This window comes from Myxocyprinus asiaticus, chromosome 6 (assembly GCF_019703515.2).
Source record: "Myxocyprinus asiaticus isolate MX2 ecotype Aquarium Trade chromosome 6, UBuf_Myxa_2, whole genome shotgun sequence".
NCBI classification, from domain to species: Eukaryota; Metazoa; Chordata; class Actinopteri; order Cypriniformes; family Catostomidae; genus Myxocyprinus; species Myxocyprinus asiaticus.
The window spans coordinates 10,811,380-10,836,835 of NC_059349.1; the positions used below are offsets into that span (position 1 = coordinate 10,811,380).

General features: G+C 40.6%; 1 protein-coding gene across 2 annotated transcripts in view; it reads right to left on the bottom strand.

Annotated features, from left to right (window-relative positions):
* Positions 1–25,456, bottom strand: part of LOC127441947 (parathyroid hormone/parathyroid hormone-related peptide receptor-like) — a 123,005-nt gene that overhangs the window by 8,226 nt on the left and 89,323 nt on the right. For both annotated transcript variants that reach the window (XM_051699543.1, XM_051699542.1), the window contains exons 4-6: positions 23,807–23,931; positions 14,960–15,054; positions 4,501–4,687 (exon numbers count right to left, since the gene is read on the bottom strand). In XM_051699543.1, the coding sequence (XP_051555503.1) occupies positions 4,501–4,687; positions 14,960–15,054; positions 23,807–23,931 (407 nt within the window). The remainder of the gene's footprint in view (positions 1–4,500; positions 4,688–14,959; positions 15,055–23,806; positions 23,932–25,456) is intronic.

Below are 25,456 nucleotides of genomic sequence, written 5' to 3' on the forward strand. Positions count from 1 at the left end.
GGGCATTCGCATTCTCAACTATCTCGATGACTGGCTAATCCTAGCTCACTTTCTCAGCCGACTAGGTCTTCGGGTCAACTGGGAAAAGAGCAAGCTCCTCCCGGTTCAGAGCATCTCTTTTCTCGGTTTGGAACTGGACTCAGTCTCTTTGACAGCGCGCCTTACGAACGAGTGCGCCCAGTCGGTGCTGGCCTGTTTGAAGGTGTTCAAACAGAAAACAGCGGTTCCACTGAAACAATTTCAGAGGCTCCTGGGGCATATGGCAACCTCAGTGGTAGCCACCCCACTCGGGTTGATGCATATGAGACCACTTCAGCACTGGCTTCAGACTCGAGTCCCGAGATGGGCATGGCGCCACGGGACACATCGCGTGGTCATCACGCCGGTCTGTCACCGTCTTTTCAGCCCTTGGACCGACCTCTCGTTTCTACTGGCAGGTGTTCCTCTAGAACTGGTCTCCAGGTGCGTCGTGGTCATGACGGATGCCTCCAAAACGAGTTGGGGCGCTGTTTGCAACAGCACGCAGCTGCTGGCCTGTGGTCGGGCCCGCGACTGCATTGGCACATCAACTGCCTCGAGTTGTTGGCAATTCTACTCGCCCAGCGGAGGTTTTGGCCGTTGATCCAGGGCATGCACGTGTTAGTTCGGACAGACAACACGGCAACGGTAGCATATGTCAACCACCAAGGCGTTCTGTGCTCTCGTTGTATGTCACAACTCGCCTGCCGTCTCCTCCTCTGGAGTCAGCAGCACTTCAAGTCGCTGCGAGCCACTCAATAAGGAAACCTCAATACTACAGTGGACGTGCTGTCATGGCAGGTTACCCTCAGGGGAGAGTGGAGACTCCACCCTCAGGTGGTCCAGCTGATTTGGAGTCGATTCGGATGGGCACAGGTGGACCTGTTCGCCTCCCAAGAATCCTCCCACTGCCCGCTCTGGTACGCCCTGACCGAGGCCCCCCTCGGCATAGACATGCTGGCACACATCTGGCCCCCTGGCCTGCGCAAATATGCATTTCCCCCAGTGAGCCTACTTGCACAGACCCTGTACAAGGTCAGGGAGGACGAGGAGCAGGTTGTCCTGGTAGCACCCTACTGGCCCACCCAGATGTGGTTCTCAGACCTCACACTCCTCGTGACAGCCCCCACCCCCCCTGGCAAATTCCCCTGAGGAAGGACCTTCTTTCTCAGGGACGGGGCACCATCTGGCACCCACGACCAGACCTCTGGAATCTCCATGTCTGGCCCCGGGACTGCGGAGGTAGACACGATCACTCAGGCTAGGGCCCCCACTACGAGGCGCCTGTATGCCTTTAAGTGGCATCTGTTCGCTAAGTGGTGTTCTTACCGACGGGAAGACCCCCAGAGATGTGCAGTCGGATCAGTGTTTTCCTTCATGCAGGAGAGGTTGGAAGGGAGCATGTCCCCTTCCACCTTGAAGGTGTATGTTGCCGCCATAGCAGCACACCACGACACAGTCGACGGTAAGTCCTTAGGGAAGCACGACCTGATCATCAGGTTCCTAAGAGGTGCCAGGAGGCTGAATCCCTCCAGGTTCCCTCATGGGACCTCTCTGTAGTTCTTCAGGGTCTACAGAGAGCCCCCTTTGAGCCTTTGCAGTCAGCCGAGCTAAAGGCACTCTCCTTGAAGACAGCCCTCCTGACTGCACTCACTTCCATCAAGAGGGTAGGAGACCTGCAAGCGTTCTCTGTCAGCGAAACGTGCCTGGATTTCAGTCCGGTCTACTCTCACGTGATCCTGAGACCCCGACTGGGCTATGTGTCCAAGGTTCCCACGACCCCTTTTAGGGACCAGGTGGTGAACCTGCAAGTGCTGCCCCAGGAGAAGGCAGACCCAGCCCTGTCGTTGCTGTGTCCGGTGTGCGCTTTACGCATCTATTTGGATCGCACATAGAGCTTTAGGATCTCTGAGCAGCTCTTTGCCTGCTTTGGTGCACAGCGAAAAGGAAGCGCTGTCTCCAAGCAGAGGATCACCCACTGGCTCATTGATGCCATAACTTTAGCATATCACACCCAGGACATGCCGCCCCCGGTAGGGCAACGAGCCCATTCTACCAGGGGTGTAGCGGCTTCCTGGGCCCTGGCCAGGGATGCCTCTCTAACACACATTTGCAGAACAGCAGGCTGGGCAACACCCAACACCTTTGCAAGGTTCTACAACCTCCGGGTGGAACCGGTTTCATCCCAGGTAGTGGCACGCAATACAAGCGGATAAGCCCGGGATAGCCGGCCGGGTGTATCGCTTGCACGTAGTGCCTTCCACCTCCTTTTGAGCTGAAGACGTGCACCATTAATTCCCAGTAGTGTTCACAAATTTTGTTCCCTGGTTGACTTCCTCCGAGCCCTGTGGCAGTCGAGTTTTCGGAGAGACTCGCTGCCGGCCCAGTACACGTGCTAACTAAGAGTCCTATTCTGGGGTAGGTGCTCCACATGTGGCGGTTCCCTGTAAGGCTAACTCCATGCAATGTATATCTTCCACTAATTTCCCTGTTGGCAAACTGCGTCTTCCTTGGGCAGAGCCCCTCTGCCCCAGTCTCCATGTTTGTAGTAACTCCTCCCCCGTTGGGTAGGATCTACCATGAAGACTCTCCACATGGTCAGAAAGACCATGTGACATATTTTTCCACTTAAATATCCCCCCTTCTCTTTGGGCGAGGTGTGGTCTCCGTGGTGTCTTCCCCTTGGGAGGGACACCCCCTGACTAGACCTGGCGGCCCAGTCAGATAATCCCCCTTCTTTTTTAGGGAGTGGAAAAAAAGAAGGGGAAAAGAGGCCATGACTGGGTTAGCCTGTCTCTAACTTTTGGGTAGTCGACTTGTCCCCAAAGGGCCATTCGACACTCATAACTATGTTGGGGGAGGTTACGTGTCGACCTGGTTTGCTGGCTACAAGGCACACAGTGGTCTGCCAACCACACACCGCCAGTTCACATAACACAGTTCAGCCAGTTGTGGCGTTTCGTATAGGGACCCCTAGTGTCACCACATTGACACAACGTTGAATGAGTGAGAGACAGGGAACGTCATGGTTACTTGTGTAACCTCCATTCCCTGATGGAGGGAACGAGATGTTGTGTCCCTCCTGCCACAATGCTGAACTACCTGCTGAAATGGCCAGACCTTGTCTCGGTTCCTCAGCATAAAACCTGAATGAGTGGTTGCATACCAGCTCCTTTTATACCTGTATGTCTGGGGGAGTGGCATGCAAATACCACTCGCCAATTTTCATTGGCCTTTTATCAAAGACCAGAGGTGTCTCGGGCTCCCAAGAATGACCCCTAGTGTCACTACATCGACACAATGTCTCATTCCCTCCATCAGGGAACAGAGGTTACACAAGTAACCATGATGTTTTATAATGTTGTGGAGCTTGTTCATTCTCTTCAGATTGAGTTTAAAAAATGGCTGAATTTGAGGGGCTGCACGATGTTGGGCATTTACATTTAAGTTTTAAGGAGGCGCTTAGGCCAAAACCGAGCGTTTCAGACTGAGGGTCAGAGATAGGGTGGAAAATTATCACAAATTACTCAATTATGACTGTTTTAATGCAAAAAAGACTTGACTAACATTATCAGTGGACCTCAGAGAATATAATAAAACTATTTAAAAAGAGCATTTCATGACCCCTTTAATGAGATAGGGTTGGGTATTCTGTGTGGACTTAAGGACATTGCTATGCAGTTGTTAGGGTGTTGTGTTAGGTCGCAAGGTGGTTGCTAGATTGTTCTGGGTTGTTGCTAGGGTGTTGTTAGGTGATTGCCAAGGTGTTTTGTGAGGGTTTAAGCGCATTGATATGCAGCTGCTAGAATGTTCTAAGTGTTTTTCTGCTCACTGTTATGAGGTTGCTAGGATTTTCTGGGTGGTTGCTAGGAGATGCTTACTGGCCCAAGTAAAAAAATACATAGAGACATAAAACGATACAGGATGAGTTACATGCTGAGGTTTTGAGTTAGGGGTTTTCCTAAGTTTGAGCATTAGTAATAGTGATGGTTGCCTTAGGAAACACCTCTAATTATCTTAAATGAATAAGCATAAAAATTAAAAAAAAAACCTCTGGTTACAAGCACATGTCACAGAAGTATAAACCCATAGAGTAATTCTTCACTGATAATGTCAATTTTGACCAGTATACTATGACTGGTACTCTCATTCAATTCTTAACTGTAACTGGCAATAGTGGTAATATTGAAATTTAATAGAGCTGTCTACTTTGTATGTGCCTAAAGCGATTACCCAGGAATAATTTATAATTCAGTTGACGTAAAGGCTTAATTGAAACCCCTGTTTCCTGGTTACGCTTACATGCAGAAATTGCTGCCGGGTGTTTGTGGCATGTCAAACAACAAATGGCTTTGAATGGCTATGATGCTCCAGCATGCTTCTATGGCAACCAAACATTGGGAGATCTCAGCGATCCAGTGCTGCCGTGTTAACGGTCATGGACTGTATTGTTAGATTTGATTGTTTTTGTGTTGCACTTACAAACTGGGTTTTGTTGGCAGGAGGGGCTTCTGTGATGGACTTCAGGTCCTCCACAGTGATGTGTTCCATTTCCTCTAAAGCAGCACCCGAGTACAACACCACATCTTTCACAAAGATACTGATGGCCCTCATCATGAACGATACAAACAGATGCATGTGGATGTAGTTCCTGGTACAGTGTAACCGCCTGAAAGAAAATAACAGGAAAAAGAGGAACACTGAGAGATGAGTTCAAAACAAGTGTCATTACATACAGGGAACAGATATTAGCGAGAGGCAGGGGGCCAAAATTAATATCAACTGGGTGTAAAAATTGACTCTGGAGGCTAAATAAAACAGTTTAATGGTTATTTTATTGGGAACCGTAAGAGGAACTGTAGGGGCGAATTGACTAAATAGTTGCGGCAATTTTGCATGTGGTATTTCAGCACAAACACCTGATTCTTACTCACTAACCACCTGCAATCCAGTTTAACCAGGTGCTAATTGCGCTGTAACAGTTGGAAGTCACTGTCATTCTTTTCAGTCACTTTATAATAGCTACATGTAATAAAGTAATTGTAAAGCCTTAGTTTATAGTTAATTCATTATTCATAAATCATTGTTCCTTCATTATTAATACAACATTAATAGAGTATATAGAAATAGTATGTTATTCATTTACATTTACTTTAGAAAACTGTTTATTGTTTAATAAGGTAATTTAGAAGCAGTTTGTTAAGTTTGTAACTTGTTTATGAGAACATTAATAAGGCATACATTCATTCTTTATTCATACTTGAAAAAAGCCACATTGCATAATCAATAAATTATATGTAATGAACTGGACATATATTTATGCTTAATTAATGTGTTTATAACTGTTTTAGGAATGTTTACTATTAAAGCAATTAATGCTTAATATAGGTTGTTGTAAAGCTCTAATTGCAAGCAAGTGTCATAATCTAAAGTGAGAACTATCTATGTTTAATTAAACATGTATTAATGATCAATTACTCTTTTTTGTTATTAACAATTTTTATTGATTCAGTGACAGATTAAATAAACATGAAAGAAAATGTGGAAACAAATTATATGAACTTAAACCCTTCCTTAAATCTTTCTCCCATAATCTTTTGAGAGAAGTTGAAGATCCATCCCCCAGACTCTGAATTAACAGGGAATAATACACTGATGCCTCATGACTTTTTCCAAAGGCAGTAATCACCACTTCCAGAGTATCTGCCACTTTAGTGGGGAGTATGCTACCCCCAAAAATAGTACAGATCAGATGGCGCAGCTGTAAATACCTAAAGAACTGAGATCTGGGAATCTTAAAATGTTGAACCATATTTTCAAAAGTTCTCAACACTCCACTCTCATATAAGTCGCCGAGCATATTAACCTCCCTCACAATCCACTCTGACCAGCAGAAAGGGGACTTATTAATACGTAATTTTGGGTTCATCCATAAGCTCGAGGCAACATTTATTAAATGTCAGAATTAAACACTCTGGACACTTTTGTCCATACCATGTGCAAATGCGAGATAACGAGGTGTGATTAATGTCTCTGGTTAGTTCAATTAAAGGCTTTGCAATGGCAAAATAGGGGCAAGAACTTCCTGTCAATACAAAACCAAGGAGGGGCTCTCTCAGGTGGAAGCAACCAATGAGCCAAATGAGACTGAATGCATAATAACAAAACAAAATCTTGGGTAGGCCCAGCCCACCTTTGTCAATCGGCCTATATAACTTTTTGAAGTGTAATCTGGGATGCTTACCATTTCAAATGAAGGACTTCGCTATGCTATCAAATTGCTTGAAATAAGAGAGGGGGACATCTACAGGGAGAGACTGTAGCAAGTAGTTGAATTTTGGAATGCAATTCATTTTAATAACATAAATCCTCCCAATCATAGATAAATGTAATGAAGCCCATCCGCCCATATTGCTCGAAAACCTTTTTATTAAGGGGTCAAAATTAACTCTAACTAAATCATACAAATTTGCTGGGAATAAAATACCCAAATATTTAATGCCCTGTTTAGGCCACTGGAAGGCGCCCGGCTGAAAAGCCATTACTGGGCAGTATGCTGTCAGAGCCAAAGCTTCGGATTTAGACCAATTGACTCTGAATCCCGAGAACTTAGAAAAGGAATTAATAATTCTTTGGCAAGGCATAGATCTAGTGGGGTCGGAGATGAATAATAAAATATAACCTGCTCCTCCAAGGTTTTCTCAGAATCAAGAGAATTCTTTTGCTCAGTCGTCAGTTTAGGGAGTTCTAATGGTTCCACAAAGTTTCTAATATCTTTATCAGTAGACGAAGACATAGAACTATAGAGATCAAGATAGAATTCTTTAAAAGCAATGTTAATATCAATGGCCATGGTAAATATTTCACCACCAGCAGAATTCACTGATGGAATGGTAGAAAAAGACTCTCTCTGCTTTATATATCTAGCCAAAAGCTTCCCTACCTTGTCTACTGTCTTGCCCTGAATATCCAAAACTCCACCTTCCGTGACAAAATAGTATTATATCTGTATTTCAATCGGGTCAATTCTCTGAGGCCATCAGACGACATTCGGCGCTTCAGCTCTGCCTCGGCATCTTTAATATTCCCTTCCAGTTCCACGAGTTCTCGTGCTGTGGATTTTTTGGTGAATGAGGCATACTGTATGATCCGACCCCTAAGAACTGCCTTAAGTGCCTCCCAAGCCACGCCCACAGAGGATACTGAGGACCAGTTGGTTTCCATATAAACATTGATTTCAGCCTTTAACATTTGTTGGAATTCAGGATTTTGCAAAAGGGATACATTAAAGCACGAATTGTATGATTTCTTTTTCTCCGTATGTGGCAACACCTCTAAACTCACCAGGGCGTGATCCGAGACTAAGATGTTTCCAATTGAGCAATCAACAACAGATGAAATGAGGGACTTAGATATAAAAAAACTCTATTCTAGAATAAATCTTATGGACTGATGAAAAACTATTTATAGTCCCTACCAGATGGGTTCAAAAGTCTCCAAATATCTGTAAGACCAAGATTTTTACACATCCTGTGAAGCGTCAATGTTGCTCTAGGGGGCTTGCACACATTAGCTTCACTATGATCAAAGACTGAGTCCATCAAAAGATTAAAAGTCTTCTCCCAGTATTATATCATTAGGGGTGCCAACGGCTTGCAACATCCCTTCAAGATCTATAAAGAAGCCCTGATCATCAGCGTTAGGTGTGTAAATATTAGCCAAAATCAACCTTTGCCCCTGAATTTCAGCTACAACAATAATGTCTCTTCCTAATTTATCATTAATCTGTTTGAGACATTTGAATTGTAGATGTTTACTTATCACTGTAATGACTCCCCTGCTCTTACTTGAGCCAGCACTAAAGAAAACATGTCCACCCCATATCTTCCCAAATTTTTCAGCTTCCTGCGGGGAAAGATGCGTTTCTTGAAGAAATACTATATCATATTTCTTACATTTAAGAAAAAAATAACCTTCCTTCTTTTTATGGGGTGCCCCAACCCATTCACATTCCACGTGGAGAGAGACAATCCACTCATATTAACATCTGACATTTTGACATATTAGAAAAAATAGATTGTGTGTCAAAAATAACCATCCCTCTAAACTAAAACAGTCCATGTACGCCTACGAGAGCCCCTGCAACAACTCTGACATTAGATTGCTCAAGTCTGGTGCTTCTATACAAATTTTGTGAGACAGAATTACAAAACAGAAAATAATCTATGAAACAAACTCCAGCCACTAGGCGGGATAAACACAAAGATGTGTAGATTCATCCACATATATTTGAAGTCATAAGTTTACATACACTTAGGTTGATGTCAATAAAACTAATTTTTTAACCACTCCACTGATTTCATATTAGCAAACTATAGTTTTGACAAGTCATTTAGGACATCTACTTTGTGCATGACACAAATAATTTTTCCAACAATTGTTTACAGACAGATTGTTTCACTTTTAATTGACTATATCACAATTCCAGTGGGTCAGAAGTTTACATACACTAAGTTATCTGTGCCTTTAAGCAGCTTGGAAAATTCCAGAAAATTACGACAAGCCTTTAGTCAATTAGCTTCTGATAGGCTAATTCAGTCAATTGGAGGTGTACCTACCTTCAAACTCGGTGACTGCTTCACATCATGGGAAAATCAAAAGAAATCAGAAAAAAATGGTTCATCCTTGGAAGCAATTTCCAAATGCCTGAAGGTACCACGTTCATCTGTGCAAACAACAATACGCAAGTATAAACACCACGGAACCATGCAGTCATCATACCACTCGGGAAGGAGACGCATTATGTCTCCTAGAGATGAACGTAGTTTGGTGTGAAAAGTGCAAATCAATACCAGAACATCAGCAAAGGACCTTGTGAAGATTCTGGAGGAAACAGGTAGACAAATATCTATATCCACAGTAAAACGAGTCCTATATCCATATAACCTGAAAGGCTGCTCAGCAAGGAAGAAGCCACTGCTCCAAAACCTCCAAAAGCCAGACTACAGTTTGCAAGTGCACATGGGGAAAAAGATCTTACTTTTTCGAGAAATGTCCTTTGGTCTGATGAAACAATAATTGAAGTGTTTGTCCATAATGACCATCGTTATGTTTGGAGGAAAAAGGGTGAGGCATGCAAGCCAAAGAACACCATCCCAACCGTGAAGCATGGGGGTGGAAGAATCATGTTGTGGGGGTGCTTTGCTGCAGGAGGGACTGGTGCACTTCACAAAATAGATTGCATCATGAGGAAGGAAAATTAAGTGGCTATATTGAAGCAACATCTCAAGACATCAGCCAGGAAGTTAAAGCTCAGTCGCAAATGGGTCTTCTAAATGGACAATGACCCCGAGGATACCTCCAAAGTTGTAGCAAATTGGCTTGCCCTGACCTAAATCCGATAGAAACTTTGTGGGCAGAACTGAAAAAGCGTGTGTGAGCAAGGAGGCCTACAAACCTGACTCAGTTACACCAGTTCTGCCTGGAAGAATGGGCCAAAATTCCAGCAACTTATTGTAAGAAGCTTGTGGAAGGCTACCCAAAACGTTTGACCTAAGTTATCAATTTAAAGGCAATGCTACCATATACTAACAAAGTGTATGTAAACTTCTGACCCACTGGGAATGTGATGAAAGAAATAAAAGCTAAAATAAATCATTCTCTCTTCTATTATTATGACATTTCACATTCTTAAAATAAAGTAGTGATCCTAACTGACCTAAGACAGGGAATGTTTTCTATGATTAAATGTCAGGAATTGTGAAAAACGTCTTGGTTACTTTCGTAACCTCCATTCCCTGATGGAGGGAACGAGACGTTGTGTCGATGTAGTGACACTAGGGGTCACTCTTGGGAGCCCCAAACCCCTCTGATCTTTGAGAAAAGGCCAATGGGAATTGGCCAAGGGGAATTTTATACGGGTATAAAAAGGAGCTGGCTCGCAACCACTCATTCAGGTTTTGTGCTGAGGAGCTGAGACAAGGTCCCGGCTATTTCAGCGGGTAGTTCAGTGTTGTGGCAAGAGAGACACAACGTCTCATTCCCTCCATCAGGAAACGGAGGTTACAAAAGTAACCAAGACGTTCCCTATCTGTCACTCACTCGAAGTTGTGTCGATGTAGTGACACTAGGGGTCCCTGTACGAAACGCCACAAGGACTGAACTGTGTTATGTGGACTGGCGGTGCGAGATGGGCAGACCAGACCAGGCTGTGTGCCTCGTAGCCAGCGCACCAGGCCATCATGTAACCTCCCCCATCGCTCCTACAAGCGTCGAACGGTCCCCTGTATCTTGGGGACAAGTCGACAGCCCAAAAAATGGGGACAGGCTAGCCCAGCCGTGGCCTCTTCTCCTCTTTTTCTTCCCAAAAAGAGTGGAAATCGTTAACCGACTGGGGGCCATAAGTGTCCGCGTCGGGGGAGTGTCACTCCCAAGGGGAAGACACCACAGAGACCACTTGGTTGCTAGCAGATTAGCAGCTAATTCCCTCTCCGATGATTCCAGATAATTGATCCGCTTCTCAACACCTGACTCTTGTAACCATCTCAGTGAATTTCGTCTCCATGGCAGTGATCGATCAACGTATTACAGCAAGCTCCTCCAAGTCAGCAATGACCTTCGTCAGCATCGCCGTCATGTTCAACAGTTGACGCTGAATCTCTTTCACCACACTGTACAAATTGAGTCCTGGGTTTTCGGCCTGTTGTTCAGGGGCTTCAGCTTGAGCACATACGTGTCTTTTAATGTCTCCAGAGCCCGAGGATTTTGAATTCTTTGACATATTGTCTTCCTAGAACAGTTAAGAGTCAGAGTGTATGTATCTCACCAGTTTATGACCTAAAAAGTATTAAAACTAGCAAAGTGCGCAGAGCTTGCCGTTCACACATCTGAACCTTGCATGGTGCCACGTGACCTCCGATCAATTACTCTTAAAAGTTGGCCATGAAATAACAATATCCACAGCATCTCACAATCACTAAGGCTCAAATTAGACACTAACACTTAACATACTAACAAACAACATACTTGTATATAGCCTATCAATTTATTAACAATTTCGAAACAATAATATTAATTTACAAATACTTTATAACATGTAGATATTATATAGCGTTATCTTTAAATTACACACAAAAAGGAGTTAATGTTGTTTTAGCAACTAATTCACTAAAAACATATAATGCAATACTTAAAATAAACAATGCAATAGTGTTTGCAGTTCGTCGCTAGAGCAACAAAATCACAATGTCTTCACATTACTGACAGACACAGTTTCAATGGGAAACAGAGACTGGCTTAGCTTGTATACAATGCTGCGAGTGACACAGTGACCTGTGTCATTAATATGCAAGTCAAAAACAGTCATTGTCATAGGGACAAAAACATATTTTTAATAAAAAGAATGCAAAATACAGTTTCATGGCCATTAAGAAATTAATAACTTAGTAAATTTAAACCTGTAACTTTTCTCTATTCACACGCTACTGACGTGTGGCAAAAAGTTCATTTTGGACCTTGGTGCGTTAAATCACACACCAAAACATTACTGAACCGCACTGTGTAATAGCAAACGTGTGTGTGTGTGTGGTTACTTTTTCAATAGATTTTCATAGAGGTGAACAATACACATCTAATTAGGGCCAGATGAGTCAGCCGCTGACTGTAACACATTCTTCGGATTTAAAGAGTTCGGAAAGCACAAATGTTGAAAATGCAGGGCTCAAAAAGTAAACTATAAAAACTAAATTGCAAGCATGTGTTTCCCAGATTGATTCCCTCAGCTAGTCTACACCCTCTCAAACTATCTTGACCAGAGCGAGTCTATTAGGGAAAAGCCCCAGCATATTTATGCTTGGATCCTCCTACAACTGCAGTTCAGTTGATTATATTCTGACTGCTATTTGCCATTGATTTTATAGGCCTTTTCTCTCTTAAACGATCCTGTATTGATGACTAATAAAGAGGGACCTAAATATCTGCACAAAAATTCCCCTTTCATCCAACACAACAGCTTTAATTGCAAATGCCAACCCAGATGAAAGACATTGATCAGTTTGTGCGACAATTCTGTAAATTGTTTCAGATTAACCACTGGTCAGTAGTGATTGCTAGCGTTCGCTTTGGTCCAAGACCATACATTCACTGAAAACTGAGCCCAATTGGGCTCAATTTCAGAAATATTTTTACTTACTTTCCTGGTCTTTCTGGTCAAATTCATTAGAGCACATTATTCAAAATAAAAATAAAAACTATCTAAACTTTTATAAAAAAGTAATAACTTGTTCCTTCTTTTGCCAATGTCATCTTGGCTGAAATGAATGTTAACCAATAGCCAAAATGCTATTGAGGTATCATTTTAGGTTATTTTGATGTCCTAGTCAAAAATAACTTAAATTGACTTCATGTTCCCATGCTTTTACTAGTTACTGTTGCTAACACTTTAAAGCTTTATGACTAGCGCTTGCACCAGCAAATGTGACAGAAGTTTTTAGTGAATTACCTCAGGAATTATATATATATATATATATATATATATATATATATATATATATATATATATATAAACCATCTAGAACAATTATTACATTTATATGTAATAATAACATCTTGTCGCTAAAATGGTTTTTGATATTTTATTTTTGAATTGTTTCTGAATCACTTTACAATAAAATGTCTAAACTGGGATAAGTGATCACAAATAAACCCAGACATGGTGATCAGTCTTGTTTGCAGTAATAAAATGCTGACTTTTGACATGTTGACATGAAACATTGATTTGCTTTGAAATTATGTTATTATGTGAGAACATATAGACGGCAGAGTTCTTTTTATTTTGCGTAAATGACCATCTGATTGCCATTTATTAAATGACTACTTCCCAAATAAACTAATAAATTGGCATGAAACATTGATTTTTGTTTAAATTATTTTACTAGATTACTTGTAGATTCATACAAAAGAAAAGATGACTCGCAATACCCGGATGCGCGGTTGTTATTCAGGAAAATCAGACTGCTAGATGGTGAGATTGACTAATCAGAATCAAGTATTCCAGAGGGTCATTTAATAAATATCATTATCAACCAAGATTTAAGAATACTGTAATCTAAATGTTATCACCCACCCCGAGGATGTACATCTACAGCTTTGCATATACACTAGGACTATAATGATACAATCATTTATATAATTATATTGTGATTTTTTTCACGATATTGTATCAATATCTTGGATCCTTGATTTGATAATTGTTTAGCTTTTTGATATTCATATCATGCCCAACAGTTCAATAACAGAAGTAGGTCATCAAAATAACCACAAACTTTGTGACCAGCGTTTCTCAGTGCAACCCTTCTGTGAGGCGGGCGAGATATGAAAGCTGAATCTGCACATTTACTTTTTCTCTCAAGGACAATATTGTGATATTGCAATATTTTGAATTTTGACATATGTATCATGTATTATGTGTTGTAACGTATTGCGTAATCATGCTAATTATGCAATACGTATTCCGCAAGTTGGCATAATATATACAGTATATAGTATGTATATAGTTTGCATAGTCTGTATAATTAATAACAGCATTAGTTAAGAGAGAATTTCTTTCATATGTAAGCAAACTGGACATCATATAATCGAATTGAATCGAGAGCTTGTGAATCAGATTTGAATCGAACAGGGAAATGTGTCTCTATAATACCGAGCCGTACTATTCATGCAACCTGTATTAATTCCTAACTTGTTAATTCAGCTAAATGTTCAAATCAAAGCTTGTGCCTTTTCTTACAAAAACCCCAAAACGCACAGTCCAGTTCAGTTCCTCCTGCAGCCAAACATGTTCAAAAATGAAACTCTTGGCTAATCATTTAGCGTTTGTTTTTGTTTTTTCTCTGCCTCTTCTGGAGGGGTTTAGGGTGACAGTGTGGAATCCATTGCCTCCTCATCATTAGACTAACTGCTGCTTAACCGCCGTCCCACTGGGAACTATTGATCGGGAAGCTCTGGAGAGCCGATCCATGTAGAGCTGAGCTCCTCCAAGTGCACCTCAAACACTGGCAATGTTGTATGAGAGTCTCCGCGCCGCATGGCTGATATCCCAGAGCTCGCGCACCTGAGACATTATACTGACAGTGTGAGTGGAGAGCATGGAAAGACTGGCAGCACGTCAGCCGCGGCCAAAAACGAGCCCTTATTAAAGTCATTTTCCTTCCCCGCATTTCCTGGTGCCTGGTGCCCAGGCAAGGGGCTGACTCTTAAAAACATGGAGCACTGGAGCCGAGTCAAGCAAAGTCCGGTACCTGTCAGCGGCTTGTTACATGCAAGACCCAACCCTTTATTTGAATAAGGCCGTTGGATAAATAGCGAAGGGAACCTCTTTGCATTTAGTAGTAATGAAAATGGAACGATTGAACGCAAAAGTAATAAATGCACTCATATGTCTTAATATTGACAAGCGGCCAGCACGCACGCTGGGTGAACTAATGGATAAACATTCATTTGATGCAGTTCATTAGGAAAACTGATAGTTTCAGTCAAAAGTCAAAACACATAGCACTTTACAGTATGACACTGTAAAATAGTCACATTCTCTACACTCTCTCTACAACTAAATAAACAGAAACCCTTTCAAGGCATTAACAATAAAAGCAAATATCAAAAACTGTTCAGATGATAGATAGATAGATAGATAGACAGATAGATAGATAGATAGATAGATAGATAGCAATATCTGAATATTTCATACTGTACATGTCTTGTTTGATATGACACTTTTACTTGAACCATATCAGACTAGAATGACCAGACTTAACAACACAAAAACCTTTCTGCACAGATCTCAGGATGAAACAAAGCCATTAAAAATTGCATTCGAAGATTCCTGGCTTGTACAGGGTTTCTGTGAATCCTGTCCTAGAAAAAAAGCAGGTGGGTTTTCCCTCACCGAAAGTATCCCAGGATGACTGTCGCCACCATAAGTGATCCCAGAGATATGGAGTAGCCCACCGTGTAGATCAGGTAAAGTCGGTCGAAAACCTCCTGCATTAAGACAATAAGAGAATGTGAGAAAATGAGTCATTTATATATAAATAAGCCATTTATCACAATATAAATCGTAACAAGCATACAGTAAATTAACAGTTAAGTACATTTTGAATTAAAGATCTGCTTCTGAGTCAAAACCCGGCAGCATCAAATCTGTATTATTGCATCAAATCTAATAATAATTCAGAGAAGACTTGGAAACTGAGAAAACTATGTTTATTTATTTGAATTAGCCGTGCATGTATATGTAGTAATTATACATAGTTGTTAAAAAGGTCTTCATTCACAGAATACGCCATCCACAACGGACAATTAGGCAAAGAAATGTGTGATGAAGCAGTTTCCTTCAGGTTTCATTTTTTCAGGCAACATGAAATGGTGTAGTTCCAAAACTTTACTGTGTTAAACCCTTTGGCCTTTACTTTCATGAAAAAATTATCAGTTATACAATCATGCCACTGTCCAAATTACTGAGATAAAAATTTTTCCCCATTCTGATGGTTGATATGAATATTAACTGAAGCTCCAGACCTTTATCTGCATGATTTTATGAACTGCACTGCTGCCATATGATTGGCTGATTAGATAATCGCATGGATGTTTGTTGGTGCCAGATGGGCTGGTTTGAGTATTTCTGTAACTGCTGATCTCCTGGGAGTTTCACACACAACAGTCTCTAGAATTTACTCTGAATGGTGCCAAAAATAAAACATATCCAGTGAGCGGCAATTCTGTGGACGGAAATGCCTTGTTGATGAGGGAGGTCAACAGAGAATGGCCAGATTGGTTCGAACTGACAAAGTCTACGGTAACACAGATAACCGGTCTATACAATTGTGGTGAGAAAAGTAGCATCTCAGAATGCTATTCTGAGATGCAGGTTGGCGCTGTTTTGGCGGCACGAGGGGGACCTACACAATATTAGGCAGGTGGTTTTAATGTTGTGGCTGTTCGGTGTTAATACCCTCTTGTTCTTTGTTCCTGTGTCAGTTCTTGTTTGTATGTAGTGCGTTAGTTGCCAACATAATGCTGTAGAGATTTGTTACCTTCTTCATCCTATTATTACTTCATTGTTGTATCTCCTTCTTTTGTTTATAATTAAAGTTCTGCATTTGGATCCTTACTCTCTCGTCTCTTCCCTTCACAGAACCCTGACAGAAGAACCAACCTACATTATGGATCCAGCAAAACATATCCAGAAACTCTCCCAAGGGTCCACTCCTGCAGCTGAGTACTGCTCCGGTGGTCCTGGCGACCCCCTTGACAGAGGCCTCTCTGCTCCTAGCTCTGGTGGTCCCGAAGACCCCCTCGACAGAGGCCCATCTGCTCCTAGCTCTGGTGGTCCCAGAGACACTCTCGATGAAAGCCCCTCTGCTCCCAGCTCCAATGGTACCGGAGACCCCCTCGACAGAGCTCCGACGGTCCCGGAGACCCCCTCTGCTCCTAGCTCCGTTGGTCCCGGAGACCCCCTTGATGGAGGCCCATCTACTCTTAGCTCTGGTGGTTCCGGAGACCCCCTCGAAGGGGGCCCCTCTGCTCCTAACTCTGGTGGTCCCAGAGACCCCCTCGATAGAGGCCCCTCTGCTCCTAGCTCTGGTGGTCCCAGAGACCCCCTCAACGGAGGCCCTTCCACTTCCCGCTATTCCTCCTGCGACTCCACCCGCTCCGCCTCCTGAGAGTCCTGCGGCTCTGCCTACTCCACCTCTTGACAATCCTATGGCTCCATCCGCTTTGCCTCCTGCAGCTCCACCCGCTCCTCCTGTGGCTCTGCCCCCTGAGCCTCCACCTCCTGCAGCTCCACCCACTGAGCCTTTTCCTTTTCTTCTGAGCCCTGGACTATTGTTATTTTTCTTTTTTTGGCCTTCAGGAACCACCCTTTTTTCCTGTCTTCCTGTCCATTGCCCTAATTGTATCCCAGGTGTTCCTCATTTTCTTGTAAGCCCATGTGTATATATACCCTCTTGTTCTTTGTTCCTGTGTCGGTTCTTGTTTGTATGTAGTGCGTTAGTTGCCAGCATACTGCTGTAGAGTTTAGTTACCTTCTTCTTTGTATTATTCCTTCATTGTTGTAACCCCTTCTTTTGTTTATAATTAAAGTTCTGCGTTTGGATCCTTACTCTCTCGTCTCCTCCCTTCACAAAACCCTGACAGGTTTACTGAGTCAAAATTGAACATGCATGCTAAATTGAAAATGAGAGTTTCAGTAAATAACAACTTACATTTCAGTTTCAGAGGACTTGTACAATATTCCAAGTCATATGGACTACTTATGATTTTTTTTTTTTAGCTTGGCAGACATCTAATTATAAACAGTTGTTTTGTGGAAAACCTGCAGATTTTTCAAAACATTTTTTGTGTTTCATAAAAAAAAGTAAAAGCATGCGGGTTTGGAACAATATGAGTTTCACTTTTGGGTGAACTATTCCTAAAACTACAGTAATTTTACCTATATTCAGACTCATTTAAATTTCATATATTTTAATCAACTTATTAGGTTAGGAAATTGTGTTACTACTTAAAACATTTCCACAATTTTCACATGTTTACTACTATTGCCACTATATGAAGATGTGTGTCAGCACTGTTGAATTTTAGTATGGACTTAAACTCAAAAGCACACAATTTGCATCTTTTGGTGTGTAAGCAAAAGCAGAACAGGTATAGCTAAAGGAATTACAGAGCAAATCCCTGCCTTCGGTGGCTTTTCTGCCTGAATGTAACTGTTTATTTGTAAAGCAAGCTGACACCATGTGACTAAGGTGTCTGGTCGTGCACTCTTGTGAAAACAGTTTGTCTAGAATTTCAGCAGCCTGACAAAAGCTGAGGCAGCCACACTTTCAACTAAGATTACTTCAGGATGCAGGCAGCCGGGAAGCTTCAGTTTTGCGAGACCATGCTAACCGAGCTCGCTGGATCAGCGGCGTGTGTTGGAGGAGGGTTAACCGGGGCTCATGGAACAAGAGATTTGCCAGCTGCAATCATTTAGCATGCTGAGCGATGGCCAAACCCAGCGCTGCGTTTGTGCTGCGCAGTCACTGCACTGCACAGCATTTAATTTGCATGGATGACTTTTTCATTAACTACAGAAGTGACTCTTGGGAGTACATCAAATGTAAACATTGGAAGCAAAAATTTATGGATCCCAACACTCAAACCAGTGAGTTACAGTTCAAAGGGAAAATATCTTCCAAAAATGTGACGCATTAAAAAATGGAAACCAAAATGTAATATTTGAACATTTCATCATTATTTTTGGGGACTCAGCAAACAAAGATCTGAGAAGCATCAGATATCATTGTAAACATACGGCCTGCTCCAGCCTGTTAATCAACCAACAAACGAAATGATGCATGCAACACGTGTAACTGTTTAAATCCATTCTGTGTATAACAAACTTCAGATGCGTACATTAAAAGGTTTAAAATACCTAATGACCCAGTTCATCAGGATTCCACGTAATGCTGTTTTCTCCTTTTGGTCGATTCATGTAGATTTTGGATTTCATGTGAGATTTTGTGATGGCAGAAATGTGTTAACTCGTAGAAAATTTTCTATACCATTTATAAATATATCTGCACAGCTATCAGTAGGCAGGGATATTTGACATTATTTATAAGTGAGAGTGAGTATGGTGAGTGACTAAGAAATGTGGAGTAACTATGTCCTGACCAGACACGATAAAATTCCAGCTGTCTGTCAACACTGAACGCGACATGCCAGGCGACAAGGGTGGAAACTCTTTGGAACAGAAATCAGAAAAGTCTGTTTATTGAACATAAATCCTGCGACATACACTTTCTACAGCAATCCCACAGGGTAAAGTTACTTCATGAATAGCATCGTGGAAAATATACCTTTATTTGCGTGTTGCGACGCGTCTGTTTAGAACACGGTGTAATGCGAAAATATAGAGCAGCACATGTCCAAAGAAGTCAAGTCAAAAGCGAACTTTCTATTGAGGGGTGTCGTTAGGGGTAACACAAAGAAGAGTTTAGTTGTTTATGGTTACGCGAGCAACATCACACTCCTGAGCAACAAACTGCAGCATTTATACACACACACACACACACACACACACACACACACACACACACACACACACAAAAGTTGACTGAAAAAAATGTGCTTCATGTTGTAACATCTAAATTAACTGGTTTGATTCAAGTAAAAAAATAACATAACAAATAACAATTATTTAACAATGCTGAAATAACCTGGATCCATTAGTTTACAACAACAAAATGTAAGGTCAGGTAGAAATACCTCCTTAAGATAACAGTTGCAGGTTACCACTTTTTAAAGTATACATTATAGTTTAACTGATGTGAAGTCACATGTTATTTTACAACAGCTTTGAATGTGACATATTCAATCAGATTTCAATGATTCAAAACTATCCATTTTATAATATTAGTTTTACTGTTTAAGTCTTGAGTAAGTGTTAAATAGTGTAAAGCTATTTTTGCACTGACACCACACTTATCATTCATTTGTTCAAAACAATCACAAAATTCTGGTATGTTAATAATAACTAGAATGTCAAAATCCACCAAAGGAGAAAGACCCTTTTCATATTTGGCTACTAAACTATGGAATAGTCTTCCTAGCACTATTTGGGACTCAGACACACTCTCTGAGTGTCTAAGCCTAGACTAAAGACTCATCTTTTCAGCCAGGCATACACCTAATTTATTCATCAACTCATAGTTACGCTGCATCATTCAGGTCTGACTGAACCGGAAACACTTCTCATATTCTATAATTCTGTTTTAAAGTGAATGGCATCCACGCTAATATTACTCTATTTGTGTCCCTGTCTTAATCTCTGGATACATATCCTGAGGTTACCAGAGCCTGCCAGATCCAGCTCCGGTCCTGTCTGATGTCCGACTTTCACTACTACATTTTGCTGAGTGACAAGGACTAACTGAAGCCTGTGCCAGCCAGTTATCACTTCAATCTACATCAATGGACTTAACAAAGGATGAACTGATGCCAGCACCAACCGTAAGACATGGGATACTTCACCGGACACTGCCTGAAACTTGGACTTAGAATGGACTTCAATGAAAATGAACTGCCACAAGCTTACTGTCGATCTGCAGTGCACATCGCTGACCTCTGCCTACATCACCTTGGTCAAAGGATAGACTACACTCTTAAAATGGAATGCATAGATAATAAATTAATTACCAACTTAAGCCTTCATCAGCCAAATAACAAAGGACACTGCATCTATGTGCACTTCCACAGTAAATTCAAGATAGACTTCAAAGACTTCAGTCATTAATCTTACATACAATTTTCTGTGAGCTGCTTTGAAAAGATGTGTGTTGTGAAAAGCGCTATACAAAAAAAAAATGAACAGACTTGACTTGTTATAAATAATTTATTTGGTTATAAACAGGGTCGGAAGAAACATTTTACTGGGCATTTCAGGATCCTTGGGACCCACTGGACCTAGTTTTCATCATATATATATATTTAAGCAATATCACACGAGCAAGAGTGCGATATGGCCCTACATCAGTACTGCTGTGATTCAGCCACAGGCACGAGGCTGCAGGCCGAGTATCATAGGCAATCACAGCAAAGCTGATTTAGGGCCATATAGTATGATTGCGAGTGTGACATTGCTTGTATAGAACAGTTCAATAAAAAAGTACATTTTAAAAAATTGGGAAAAATTGAGTACGGTCATAAAAAATGCATTTGTGCATGGAACGACATTCTTACGTCACAGATCAGAATCTGCTGTTGCTGGTTCAAAACAAATGATGTGTCCAAGCCTCTCAAAAACATCACTTAGAACTACTAGTATCATGGCTTGGGCTGTTTCTAACATGTTATTGGAGAAACAAGGATGTATGTGTGTGTGTGTGTGTGTGTGTGTGTGTTAGAGAGAGAGAGAGAAAGATATGGAGCGTTTGAGATCACCTGTTGATGATTCTATAGTCTGTTAGTCAACTTTCTGAAGATAATGTCATTTTGGTGAAATTCATCCTATTTTCTCAGTAGAAAAATAGCCATCAAAGCGGGGGTATTCCTCCCTATTTCACGGTAGCTGGTGCGCAAGAGTCTTTCACTATAGAAACCGCAATCTCCTCCGCCATTTTGAACAGTATGTCCTATCTAATGTGGAAACTCTGGTAAGAGGTAAGCGCCTTGAGTTTGTGTAATTAATCAGTCTGTTGTGTCTCTCAGCTGTGATGAGCCTTAATGCTGAAGCTGTTAGTATAAAGCCATTTAAAGCTATTTCCTAGCTTTAGTAGTGTAGTAGTAATATGAGCGATCACGGAACGCTGCTGAATATAAACACTGAGTGACGCTGACCCACGTCACCAACTTGCTCATATTACACACAAAAATGGTCTTTGCCTCCATCTGCTGGCTAAAATATGTAATGTCACAAAATTAAATGTAAAGAGACAGATAGCTCTTAACACATCTGCACTGCTCTTACGCTTTAGTTTAGAACGGCACGAACACAAGCGGAGTGATACACACAGTGACGCGTCCGAGTGCTGATGGTGTCAGACCATCAGTACTCATGGAACGTCTCTCGTCCAATCAGATTCGAGGACCGGAACAAACTGATGTGTATGTTTATGTATATATATATATATATATATATATATATATATATATATATATATATATATATATATATATATAATTATTATTATTATTGATTTATGTATGGGTTTCATAGACTATGTTGCACATAAATAGACTAATGTGCCACGACACACAGAATGATGTAGGCCTGATTGTCGACTCATTGAAATTTGCATGACACTTAATGCCTAATTTACTCTTGGGTGTTTATCTGTAAGCAAGAGCTGGATGATAAATGGTCTAATAGCAATAACAAATGTGGGTACTGTTTCAAGTTGAGGTTATTGACTTAATCAAACTTTCCAACAAATTTCTTTTGAGCCAAGATATTAATATGCAAATTGATTTGACATGCCACAGTAACAATGTGAAGCTCTGAAAATTGCTGTTTAATTAATGGTTTAAACAATGAATCTATTAGTGTTCCTAACATTATGAAGTTTATGGGAAACCACAAAGGGTCAGATTATGCACTGATCATGTAAAAAGCAAAATGTCATTCTTCATTATATGTTTTGGTGAACCACATTGATAATTCTGATTCCAATGATTACATTTAATTCAGACTTCTAAGAAACAGACAGAAGTTTTGAGGGTATAGTTTGTCTTTTAAATGGTAAATAGTTCTGCACGCAGCTCAGTTTTTTGCCAGTCTACACCAAAATAAAAAGCACAGATGAGAGACGAATCTAAACAAAACTCAACCAACAAAAGACTTCAATCTAAATATTAACATAAGTCAAACAAAATCAGTCTGTTCAGAAATTACTGATGTAGGGTTGACACGATACCAACATTTTAGTAGTCAGTACCAATACTCGTTAAATTTCGTAAAAGATTCTCAATACTAATTTGTATACCAAAGCAAAATCTAACATGCTATTTATGGAGGATAAAGTGTGCCATATTGATAAATAAACCTTAAATTAAAAGCATCAAAGTATGTCAATATATCTTTCAATAAATTAATAAATCATGAAATGTGTCAATAAATACATAAGTACATGTCAGAAGGGAAAAAAAATGAAATGTGTCAATAAAAATAAATCCAGAGATGTGTCAATAAATAAATAAATGTATTAATAACATGTAAAACAAATTTCCTTTTGGAATCTGATGTTCCATCCATAATGTATCCATCCAACAAAGTAAATAAATAAATCCTGAAATGTGTCAGTAAATAAATAAATAACATGTAAAGTACATTTTACATTGGATGTTGATGTATTAATTAACATACACTATATATTTATTTATTTATTAATTTACACATTTTGTTTTATTAAGTTTCCAGTAATGAATGAATAAATGAATAAATAAATAAATACAAAAGTAATTAAATTAAAAATAAAACTACTTAACCCTCTACTGCACAAAGTTGTCCTCTGGCAACAGAAAGATTTTTTAAACCTCTCTTGTTCTCAACTTATTTCTTTAAATTAGATCTATCAATCAAAATGTTTCAAAACATTTCCCAAAAATAAATTAAATACAAATATGATTACAATGAGGTATACGAGTCACTATCTTGCATCATTTGGAGGTGGGACTTTCTTTCATGAAGCACAACCTTGAGACCACACGGTGTGATCGCATGGTAAGATAAATTTAATTGTTTAGCATATTTAAATTGAAACGTATTTAAATATATCTTTGTGCATGAATGTATCACAAGACGTGTTTGATACGTTTTGGTAATTTCAGTTCGAAGTAAGAAATTCCTAGACAAATGACTAATGAGCTGTGTCCTCACAAAGGTGGGAATTCACTAAGAATGAATTGTGCCCGCTGATAGCGTTGTTTATGTGCCTATGCTGTCTGCATTCGTTTAGTGCTTGATTCACTAATCAAGTAACAGACCAAACACACCCAATTAATTCATTTAAATATGCACAGCTACCAGCACATTTAGCGGCTGGTTAAAGTGGATTGCGAGCGGTTCGTGAAAAGGATGCAGAATGTTTTATTAAATACAGTGCACAAAAGTGGCAGAACTGTTTAGTGAATTAATCCCAAAGTGTTCTGACACTCAAATTTGATCTATATGCCTGAAATGTTTGTGGATCCACATTCAAGTGTTTAGTTACTCACAGACAATGTAAGCAGATTGGAAGGTTAAAGGTCTTACCCTCTCTTGATTCTGGTTATAATGAGTGAGGAATTTGGCACACTCGCTGTAATTAGCCCAGGTTTTGTTGTTACTAGAAGCCAGTTCCCAGGTCCCATTGTTATCACAGCGACGGTAGGCATGTCCTAAAAATACAAACACAAACATCTTTTAACAAACCAATCACATCTTTAGTTAGGACATTTATACACTGATTTCTCAGAATAGAAAGACAGAATAGACCTAGAGTCTATTAAAAAATATAAATGTGTGCAGCTATTAGCATTCAACAGTGATGTACATTCGGACAAAATTATTGATAAAAGGAATACAATGAAAAACAAACACTTTTGTGGGACAAATGGACAAGTTTGACCAGGATGTAATTCCGTAAAATAAAGAATTTTCCTACCAAAGGAGCTATTCGAGCTTCCACCTTCATGTTTTTGCGAGTCACAGTGAGCAAGGTGCAGTCAACACAGCTCAAACTGTACAGGTAGTGCGCAGTTGTACAAGCAACAAACCACAGTTACCAAAAGCAGGCAGCAGAAAATTAGTTAGAAGCCTCTCAGAGCAGGACACGTTCTTGCGTTCAAAGGCAGATGGACGGAGCACAACTTCAAATGCAGGGGTATTGAGATATATATATACAGGTGCATCTCATTAAATTAGAATGTCGTGGAAAAGTTCATTTATTTCAGTAATTCAACTCAAATTGTGAAACTCGTGTATTAAATAAATTCAATGCACACAGACTGAAGTAGTTTAAGTCTTTGGTTCTTTTAATTGTGATGATTTTGGCTCACATTTAACAAAAACCCACCAATTCACTATCTCAACAAATTAGAATACATCATAAGACCAATAAAAAAAACATTTTTAGTGAATTGTTGGCCTTCTGGAAAGTATGTTCATTTACTGTATATGTACTCAATACTTGGTAGGAGCTCCTTTTGCTTTAATTACTGCCTCAATTCGGCGTGGCATGGAGGTGATCAGTTTGTGGCACTGCTGAGGTGGTATGGAAGCCCAGGTTTCTTTGACAGTGGCCTTCAGCTCATCTGCATTTTTTGGTCTCTTGTTTCTCATTTTCCTCTTGACAATACCCCATAGATTCTCTATGGGGTTCAGGTCTGGTGAGTTTGCTGGCCAGTCAAGCACACCAACACCATGGTCATTTAACCAACTTTTGGTGCTTTTGGCAGTGTGGGCAGGTGCCAAATCCTGCTGGAAAATGAAATCAGCATCTCTAAAAAGCTGGTCAGCAGAAGGAAGCATGGAGTGCTCCAAAATGTCTTGGTAAACGGGTGCAGTGACTTTGGTTTTCAAAAAACACAATGGACCAACACCAGCAGATGACATTGCACCCCAAATCCTCACAGACTGTGGAAACTTAACACTGGACTTCAAGCAACTTGGGCTATGAGCTTCTCCACCCTTCCTCCAGACTCTAGGACCTTGGTTTCCAAATGAAATACAAAACTTGCTCTCATCTGAAAAGAGGACTTTGGACCACTGGGCAACAGTCCAGTTCTTCTTCTCCTTAGTCCAGGTAAGACGCCTCTGACGTTGTCTGTGGTTCAGGAGTGGCTTAACAAGAGGAATACGACAACTGTAGCCAAATTCCTTGACATGTCTGTGTGTGGTGGCTCTTGATGCCTTGACCCCAGC